Genomic DNA, 10,300 nt, shown 5'->3' with positions numbered 1-10,300 from the left:
CACATCAAAATAAGTCAATAAATTATTTTTGTTAAAGTGGATTTGAAAAATAAAAAATATATAAAAAAGAATAATTCGAAAATATTGATAAGGAAGAATCTAGAAACCGTAGAGGGTTAATTTTGTAATTTACCATACTGTTTTCCGACCCATTTCTGATCATATTCTGTGGAACCGTACCACGAGTAAAAGAAGAGTTCAAAGCCTCACGAGTCTTCATTAAGCTTTCAAGTCGCAGGAGTTGAGATCTTCCATGGAGATGAGTATTGCGAGCGTCAAATTTCCATTAACCTTCAGATCTGTTCTACTGGCTGATCCTAAGATTATCATGATATCTACTCCGATCTGTGTTTCCTCTCGATCAACAACATGCCGGAGGACTTCAGTTATTGTCAACGGGATGGGAGGCGGATCGGCGAAGTATAAAGGAACGCAGATGAGAGAAAAGAAGCTGACGGAGTTGATAGAGGCGAAAGTCGCGGAGGCGACGCAAGTTTGCGAAGGAGATCGTGGTTCCGACGAGTGCAAGGTGGCGTGGGATGAGGTGGAAGAGGTTAGTCAGGCAAAAGCTGATCTCCGACGGAAGCTGGACGAGAACAAGGATCCTTTGGCGTCGTTTTGCGAGGAAAATCCTGAGACGGATGAGTGTCGTATCTATGAAGACTGAAACCTACCGACGGTCGATCGGCCATGTCCTCCGGCAATGTATGTTCTGAACTTCTGATTATCATGTAATTATATGCTAATATATAATTATCGTTCAATTGTGCTACTTTTTTACGATGTGTTTTCTGATTTCGTGTGATCCTGAAAATAATTATCCACAAAATTGGTTCCAATTTTAGTTCTGAACTTCTGATTATCATCTGATTATATGCTAATATATGATTATCGTTCGATTGTGCTACTTTTTTACTATCTGTTTTCCGATTTCGTGTGATCCTGAAAATAATTTATCCGTAAAATTGGTTCCAACTTTAGTTTCATATAATTAAACTGCAAAAATACTCAAAATGACCTAAACTAAAGTTATCTGGTTCTTCTCCTGTTCTCCATTGCCGAATTTACGGGACTCAAAAGAGTGAAGAGTGAAATCCCCAGTTTTAGGATTCTGTGATATTTTTTATTCAAACAACCACACACACACAAATCCACGCCTGGATTATTATTCAAGTATTTAATTATTATTTTTGTGGAAAGAATCTCTGGTTGATTCCTTCATCGTCATCATGCTTATACCTCCAGTTGGGGAAATTGTTCAAAATAGTGATTTCATCTTTATTAAATTTACTTTTAGTCATACTCTACCTTCATCAAGAGTTGCTACTTACAGAGGCCGTGATATTTTTAAAACTTTAGAAGGAAAATAACTAATAAGGTGTTTGAGATTGCTTATAAAAACAACTTATTGACTTATTTCGGTGTGACACCGGTAATAAACAATTTTAATTGTTTGTATAAACAATTTATATCAGTGTCAAACCGGTAATAAAAAGTTTTTGAAGAAATTAAATTATTCTAACTTATAATAAGTTGATAAACACTTTTATAGAAAAACATAAGTTATTTCAAATAAACAATCCCAAACACCTCCTAAGAGATAAATTTGTATTCGATAAAATTTGATTATTTTGAACAATTTTCCGCAATTTGGAATCCGAATAAGAGACTTGTCAGGAGAGGTATATTTACTCTTTCAAAAGAAGTGGATGACCCCAAAAGGGAACATGAATATATGCATATGGGATTCTGGATAAGGGAATATTATCAAGGTACGATCTCTCCAAGTAAATTCAATTTTTAGAAATTTATATTTTAGATGTCTTATATATTTATGTAAATTCGATTTCAGATTAAAAAAAAGAAAAAAAATCTTTACCTCTGCATTTGTGTAAAGTATTTTTTTTAATCTGAAAACAAGTTTTTATGTAAATGCGTAAAGTATTCATGTAAACTCAGGCTAGAATGAGATTTCGGTTCCAAAAATGGTTAAAAAGTGAAATTGGTTGGGAAGATTGACTATTTTGGTCAATTTCCCCTGAATAAGCGGGAGTAGAACGCCAGTGGAGGTGAAATTCCGGATCAAAAGAGGGTGCTATTTTATTTGTATTATGTGTTTTTTATTTTAATTTTACATGCTTTATTTTTAAAGCAGCTATATTATATGATTATACACAATATCATGACCATTAGGTTATTTTGTATGATTAGACTCGCAAGAGAATTATAGGATAGTTAGTTTGCAATAACACATGTATGGCGCTATACCAGCAGGCGTCAAAGGGTTTGTTCCCTACAAAAAATGAAGTTTAGCAAATGCTAAGGATTTTAGTGTCAGGTGGTTATTAGTGGTATTAAGACGGATGAAAGTCGCCTTAAGCGGCAACGAATGTAATCAAAGGCAAAATGTCATGATACCTTTGAAGGGTGATACCTCTGACGGATGAAAGTCAACTGATGGTTTATCTCTGATGTGTATTCATTGTAATTCACTAAAAGAGGAAAAACCTAAGATATTATGGGCTAAAAAATTCAAACATTAAAACCTATTGTGACACGTTCTTATCCATATTATCATATCTTATAAATGTTGTTAAATGAACCATCTTTTAGGTCAAGTTGTAGTCATTTGTATGGTGAAAATGTAAAAAGAGGTTGATATGTGTATTATTTAACGAGAGTTCATTTAGAATCACTTGATGTTCGTGTGTGTGTATATATATATATATATATATATGGTTTTGGTACAATCTGATGTGATATTATCTCCAATCGAAACCAAAGTGCAATCCAACCCAACCCAAACCGTACGGGTTGGTCGGGTTGATAATTTGGTACATTAAAATATTTTTTCTAACCTTGAATATGTTATTTCTCTACTCATATTTTTTTATCATCACCAACCATTTGATACAACGTATCTATATTTCTTACGTATATCACATCCAGTTAATTTTCTCAAAAAAAATATATATATATTCACAGTTACTAAACATATATACGAATGAGTTATATATAGAGATGCAAATTGATTGAAAATATGTGTATATGAAGAGTGTACGTGATAGTGAAATTGTCTAATGTATAAATTAATAGAAATTAACAATCATATTAAATCCAAGAAATAAAAGGATATCGGGTTTATCGGGTTGAGTTGGGTTCAAACAATAGTAATCTAATACCTGCGGTTTGAAAATGTTACAACTTGATTAGACATCATATTGCTTCAGGTTGAGTTATTTTGTGTTGGGTTGAGTTGAGTTGATGGGTTGGTGAGGTTTTTGAGAACCCCTAACTGGTATCATTGACTTTCATGCATTTACCTGACCAACTACCTAATACTATGCAGGCTCATCAAACAACATTTTTTTTAGTTTTTTTTTTTCAGAATTTAACCCAAACTATTCAACCAAAAAAAAAACATATATAATTTTGTATTTAGTAAAATACATCATCTAATTAGAAGATTGCTAGACTAATGAATTAAAACCCATCTTTCTAGAAATAGAAGGTTCGCCAAATATTTACCTTCTATAAATATTATATGCTAAAAAACATATATCTATCTTAATAACTTAACTTAAGATCATGTGAGACAAAATTGTTTTCATGAAACATGATTTTTATACTTGAAACTTTACAACAAAACATTGAATGTAACTTTCGTAGTGTATTTGCTGTGAAGATTCTTTTTTTATCTTCACAATATTTTATTGTGAAATTTTAAGTGTAAAAATCGTATCTCACATGTTTGGCAAAAACAACGTTGTCTCATATGAACCAGCAATAACTTTTAATTCTCATCCACATCAACTTTTTAGAGTGCTTTTTAAAGAGTAAAATACAAATTTGATCCCTGTAGATGATCAAAAATAACACTTTTCATTCTTGCAGTTTCGAATTTTATCCCTTGTTTTAACGACCGCTATTTCTTTTTTGTTAAATGAAAGACGTTTTTGTCATTTTATCATTTTTTTGTCTTTTGATCAATCAAAAACCACACAAACCAAAATAAAAAAATCGATTTTGATTGGGTAAAAGAGAAAAAAAAAATCAAAAAGGACGAAAATGCCCTATATTTAGTGGATTAACAACAATTAGACACGAAGTTCAAATCCAGACGTTTTTACAAACCACAATGACGATCTTATAATTTAAAAATGAACAAATTGCATGAAAAAGTAACGTACTTTAACTTGATTTCTTTTTTTGATAACATACTTTCAAAACTTTCATTTTGGTACCTAAGATATAAAGTTTTAAATATTGAAGTACCCGAGTAATCGTTTAAAACATTAACCAGTTATCATGCTGATATGGTATTCAATGCAGTATTATTTGCTGACGTGGTTAATAACAAGACTTTTTTTAATCTAAAATTAGAACGGTTACCCATGTACTTAAATATTTAAAACTAGATATCAAAATAGAAATTTTGAAAGTATGTTACCTAAAATCCAAATTAAATTAAAATACGTTATTTTTTCATACAATTTACCTTTATTTTTTAAAAACTACATATAACATAGTATTGTTTAAATCATATATATGATGGTAAACCCATCCATCTTCTAATTCTACTTTCAAACTATTCACGTTCCCCACCCCCAATTCCAACCCACATTTCTTTCTTTTTCTATTCCTCCACATTTCTTCCCATTTTTCCTCTTTTCAGCTCTGTTTCCATATAAAAACCCACTTTCTTTTCTTCATCTACATTATGTAGGGTTCATGTATCATTTACTTCACACATATATATAATTACATCTCCCAATTTCTTATGATCCAACCCCAGAAACAATGTATGATCAAGCTTCTATCCGCAGTTGACCCTCTTCATTTCAATTTTCACATAGCTCTGTGCGACGATTAACTTTACACATCACTCAGAAGGTCAAATCACAGTCCAGTAAGTTCCCAAATTCGATTTATTTCATATGGGTTAGGGTCGTTTAATTGGAAGGAAGTTAAAGTCTTTGGATAAGAAGCCGAATTGGCATATGAATTCGGAAATTGGGGGGGGGGGGGTTATAAGCAATCGAAGTTGGGATTAGGGTTTTATGTTGATATGCTTTGTTTTAATTCGAATTGATTTCTAGTTTTAGGTGAATTAAGTTCTCAATGTGCAACGAAGATGTGGATTGAAAATTGTAATCGTCTCTGGATGTCTCATTGTTGAAATATGATTGTTGTTCATGGTAAGAAAATGAGAAAAATTTGAAGTATTCTTTGTTTGTTAACCATGGGTGTCCGGACCAGATTGAGCTCACTTCGACTAGTCCATTGGAAAATCCTCAGTGGATTCGAACCGGTGAGCTTGGAGAATGTCGTGGCCCAAGCTTTATTGTCAGCTGAACTAACCCACAAGATTGAAAACGAAAAAAATTAGGGTGTTTTTGGTATGCAGATTGTACTGGAATGGTTGGTTGATAGGCAGGTAAAAGAAACGTGCAAGGTTTTATTGTTTTAATTTCACCTGGGTAGTTTAGTAATTTAACAAATCTTGTTCCACCTTCTTGATTTTTGTTCCACCTATTTTTGGCCCACTCTGTCCTGTCTTGTCGCCATCTCAATGTACATTCAAGCAACCACTTTTGTCTTATCGTTTCTGTTCCGTGTACCAAACGCACCCGGTTGTAAAAGGTTGAGCCTTTGTATTATATAAGCACAAGATACGGTTCGGTTGATAAAAAATGGAGCTTTTGTACTATTTTCCCTTAGTTTTTTTAGTGGGTATGAGCAAAATATTAACTTGTAGCATACCGGGTACCAATTAACATACAGTCATGAGATATATCATTCTATTCAATAGAAGGGGTTGCTTTCGTATTATAGGAGTCAATGTTCGTGTAGCTTGATTGCACGAATGTTTGTGTAGACAGGGACATGATGGTATTGAGTGGGACAAAAATGCATTTATGTCCCACCAAAATAGGCTGAACAAAAAATTAGGGAGATGATACAAGATTGAGAAATTACTAAACTACCCATGTTAGGTTAAAACCCTAAAACTTTCCACAATTCTTTCACCCGACTACCTCACTCTTTGCTTGTCCAATCCAGTTCCGTTGGAAAAATATGAACTCAACAACAAAGTAACAAGTACATTGTGAAACAAATATATGTTAATTAATACTTTAAATCCTAGTCTTAGATGAAAAAAATAATGTGAAACAATACCATAAGGTAAAAGTTCTCATGGTTCTCAACCTTTTTTGTTGTTCTCATTTGATATATATATATATATATATATATATATATATATAGGAAGTCATGGTGAGAACTGTAAGAAGAGATCTCCACCCTTGGATCAATCCTAATTAAATGTCAACACTAATGAGATGCACCAGATCAATTCCCTTCTAAAGCGCAATTTATGGGTCGGCACGTGATTAAAAGTGATTAATGGTTCGGATCTCTTCTTACGCTTCTCAACATAACTTCCCTTCTCACACGATCCTTCGCCTATAAATATATATATATATATATGTATATATATATATATATAGAGAGAGAGAGAGAGAGAGAGAAAGGATCGTGTGAGAATAGGAATTAAACTGAGAAGTGTAAGAAGGGATTTGGACCCTTGATCACTTTTAATCTCAAACCAATCCATGAATTGCGCTTTAGAAGGGAATTGATCCGGTGTATTTCAGTAGTGTTGATATAGTGTTTCTCTTCAATTAGGATTGATCCAAGGGTGGAGATCCCTTCTTATTTGTGAAGCAAAGAGAGTAGAACGACATAATCCTCCAAAATTTGATAACTAAGGAGTCTACTCGAACACTGGATTATAGTGTGAGTTAAGTACGCGGTCTAATCCTTTCTGAATTTGTCTATCTTCCAAAATGTCGAAATCGTATCTAACCAGCATTCAGCCAAAATCATTAAATGATGGTCCATCTAATTAAGTAACTCCTTAAATAAGAAAGTAGGATTATCATGTTCCCCTGATTGTAAACCCTGGTTCCATTTAGTTAGCAACCTTGAGGCTTCCATGAGCCCCCAATGGAAGCATATGGCTTAGGGGATGTTTGCTTGGTTTTCCATTAAGTCCTGTATGAATAAGGTTGTCTGTGTGGATTAATCTGTCTGTACATATTGGGAAGGTTTTTGTTTGGGAGGATTTTTTCATAGATGGAATTATCATGTTTTTTATTGGAAGAGGCAGGTTTGGAAAAAAACTTGGCTTTCCGCATAAAGCTCCCCCTAGAAGCTTACTGAATAAGCCACTTTCTACATCATTAAGCCACTACCAAACAATTATATATAGCTGATGAAAAAACTTGGCTTTCTGCATAAAGCTTCCCTAGAAGCTTACTGAATAAGCCACTTTCTATATCATTAAGCCACTACCAAAAAATCATGTATAACTGACCGAATGAGCTGCGAGTCTCATTAAGCTAATTAAGCTGTTAACAAACAACCCTTCCTCTCATGTCAAGTGGCTCTTCTTAGCTAAAAAGGTTGCGCCTTTGGTGCAGGGGGAAAGAAATAAAGATCGAGCGTGGATTACAATTGTGATGCTGAATGTTGCTTCCAGTTGTCGGTTTAGGGATGAATTCTGCAATGGATGACATGAGTTTGATTCAGCAGAGACATCATCTGGTGGTTAGGGAGCTCGGAGGCGAAATCGATCTGGAAATCGGACCTGGGGATGACGATCCTTCATTTGCACACGCCCCTCTAATTGGCGTTCCACCGCAAGAGTCTTCGGCTGATGACCATGATGAGAACAAGAATTTAGCAATCGTTTCCCACATTCCAAGTGACGATCAAGAAATCTTGAAGTCATTGCCAGCTAAAAGAAAGAAGAAGGTGGTGAAAAGATGGAGAGAAGAATGGGCTGATACATACAAATGGGCGTATGTAGATGTGAAAGAAGGGACAACACGGATATTCTGCTCGATTTGCAGGGAGTACGGTAGGAAACATAGAAGAAATCCTTACGGAAATGAAGGCAGTAGAAATATGCAAATGAGCGCGTTAGAAGAACATAACAACAGTTTGCTTCACAAAGAGGCTCTTCGCCTCCAATTGGCCTCCAAAGATAAGATCATTGCCGATAAACCCATATACGTAAAAGGTCGGTGCTCATCTTTTCTATTATCAGAATTACGTTAACGTCTTTCTCTATCTGAATCATGGTATTTGTTTGTTTCTTAATTGTTCAGCTCTAATGTCAAAATCGGCTGGATCGATTGTTGAAGCTGCACTAAAAAGGGATCCTAACGAGCTCGAGTTCATACAGTCTGTGCAAGAAGTTATTCATGCTCTTGAACGAGTTATTTCAAAGAACTCGGGGTGAGTTTTCTCATTTGATATATTAACAATAATGTGTTTTGTTAAAAGTTCTTAAAGGTGCGGTTTTTTCTTTGTTTTAGTTATGTCAACACCATGGAGCGGTTGTTAGAGCCTGAGCGTACAATTATTTTCCGAGTCCCGTGGATTGATGATAGGGGTGAAATGCATGTCAATCGAGGGTTTAGGGTCCAATTCAACCAGACTTTGGGTCCGTGTAGGGGAGGCCTTCGGTTCCACCCGTCTATGAACTTAAGTATCGCTAAGTTTCTTGGTTTTCAGCAGGTACGGTTCCTTCTGTTACTCTGTTGTTAAAGTTCGTATTTTTCCAATGGGATTGGACTGGCGAGGTGGGGTAGGCGGTTGAAAGAAGTCTTGAAGGTTTTAGGGTTTTAATTTGACATGGGTGGTTTAGGGTAGGTTTGATAGAACAAAAACAGGGATCACTGTTCCACGTTTGGCGGGACTTTTATCAGTTTATGCGGAACAGACAGGAACATAGTGGAATAAAGTGGAACATACCAGTATAAGCTCAATATAAAACCTAATTCTCTTTTAAAACATCAAATATGTCTCACTCTTTACATTTTATTCATTCTTTAAATTTTATTTATTGTATTTTATGCTCTTTAAAATTTCAATTTACTGTCTTCAAAATATTATTTTTATATGGTTTCTATATTATGATTAATTTATGTAATTTATTAAATAGTTAATAATAAATAAATAATATAGAAAAGGTATAAAATAAAATTTTGGAAACTATATGAACTTTCTAATGATATATTTTGTTATTAAAAATGTTTATTTTTTTATAATTTAATAAATTACATAGATTAATAAAAGTAGATAAACAACTCATTACGGATAAATTGGTCATATTATTCGTTCTGTCATGTCCAGTTTTGTCTTACCAAATGCTGAACAGTTGTTTTGTCCTATCGTGTCCGGATACCAAACGCACCCTTAGTAATTTACCAATCTTCCCCCATCTCCCTTATTTTTGTTCCACCTATTTAAGTAGGACAAAAAAAGCGTTTTTGTCCTGCTCAAGTCCCGTCCCAGTCTGATATCGCGCCAAACGTGGGACAACAAGTTTCTGTACTGTCATGTTCAATCGGGCCCCATGTACCAAATGCACATCAAAAAGGGTTTTTTGATCATTTGACAAACTTTCTTTTATGTTTCACTTCACAGACGTTAAGGACCGCACTATCTCCTTACCGGCTTGGAGGAGCATCAGGTGGAAGCGATTTTGATCCAAAAGGGAAAAGTGACAATGAGGTATCATCTTTAGAGTGAGGTTCAGGGGAAAAACCCCAAAAAAATAAAAAACTGAGGAACACCCTAATAACCATTCATCTGTGCGGTATGTACATATGCATGCAAGTAATTTGTCCGGTATGCACACGTGCATATGCACACGTGCATAGAAACCAGGAAACATCTTCAATTACTTGTATGCACATGTGCATACCGTACAGATGAATGGTTCTTAGGGTGTTCCTTGGTTTTTTATTTTCTTTTGCAATTTTCCGTTGAACTTGACCCATCGTCTTTATATCAATAAACATCTGTTATTATTCCGTGGCTGGGTTATGAACTCTTTGTGGTTCATGTTTGTAGATTATGCATTTTTGCCAAAGCTATATGGATGAACTCTATCGTTATGTGGGTCCTGATAAGGTATTCAAAATCAATCATGTTGTCTAAATTTCGTTTCTTTCGTGTTCATTAATGGTAAAAACGTGTAATCTTTTTCGTTAAAATCTCAGGATCTTCCTTCGGAGGAGATGGGCGTTGGCACTCGTGAAATGGGGTTTCTCTATGGTCAATATAGACGCTTGGCCGGACATTCTCAGGTGGGGTTGCAATATATGCTTCATTTGAGTCCAATACTCCTCAATATGCTTAAATAGTCGAATCTTACACTTCATTTTGGGACGGAGGGAGTGTGTATGTGTGTGAGTGTGTGTATATATATATATATATATATATA

General features: G+C 34.6%; 2 protein-coding genes across 5 annotated transcripts in view; both read left to right on the top strand.

The window, feature by feature from the left end:
• Positions 1-167: 167 nt before the first annotated feature.
• LOC112509794 (calvin cycle protein CP12-3, chloroplastic-like) lies at positions 168-852 on the top strand. The gene has a single exon (XM_025114957.1). It carries the CDS (start codon positions 254-256, stop codon positions 665-667), a length of 414 nt encoding a protein of 137 aa, XP_024970725.1. The 5' UTR covers positions 168-253; the 3' UTR covers positions 668-852.
• A 3,824-nt stretch (positions 853-4,676) lies between these two features.
• LOC112508473 (NADP-specific glutamate dehydrogenase-like) overlaps positions 4,677-10,300 on the top strand; it is a 10,082-nt gene continuing 4,458 nt past the window's right edge. For all 4 annotated transcript variants that reach the window (XR_003068768.1, XR_003068769.1, XM_025113090.1 and 1 more), the window contains exons 1-7: positions 4,677-4,909; positions 7,485-8,086; positions 8,175-8,304; positions 8,385-8,586; positions 9,499-9,585; positions 9,928-9,987; positions 10,077-10,163. Coding sequence is in view for 2 of the 4 variants with exons in the window: in XM_025113090.1 (XP_024968858.1) it covers positions 7,531-8,086; positions 8,175-8,304; positions 8,385-8,586; positions 9,499-9,585; positions 9,928-9,987; positions 10,077-10,163 (1,122 nt within the window). In the remaining 2 variants the exon portion in view is untranslated. The remainder of the gene's footprint in view (positions 4,910-7,484; positions 8,087-8,174; positions 8,305-8,384; positions 8,587-9,498; positions 9,586-9,927; positions 9,988-10,076; positions 10,164-10,300) is intronic.

Source organism: Cynara cardunculus, assembly GCF_001531365.2.
Source record: "Cynara cardunculus var. scolymus isolate 2C chromosome LG 3, CcrdV1, whole genome shotgun sequence".
NCBI classification, from domain to species: domain Eukaryota; kingdom Viridiplantae; phylum Streptophyta; class Magnoliopsida; order Asterales; family Asteraceae; genus Cynara; species Cynara cardunculus.
The sequence above is the reverse complement of the archived record's forward strand: the minus strand, read 5'-3'. Positions and strand labels throughout refer to the sequence as shown.

Bases quoted from the DNA above. Each gene is read 5' to 3' on its own strand.
- LOC112509794 (XM_025114957.1), top strand. From the start codon at position 254: ATGGAGATGAGTATTGCGAGCGTCAAATTTCCATTAACCTTCAGATCT.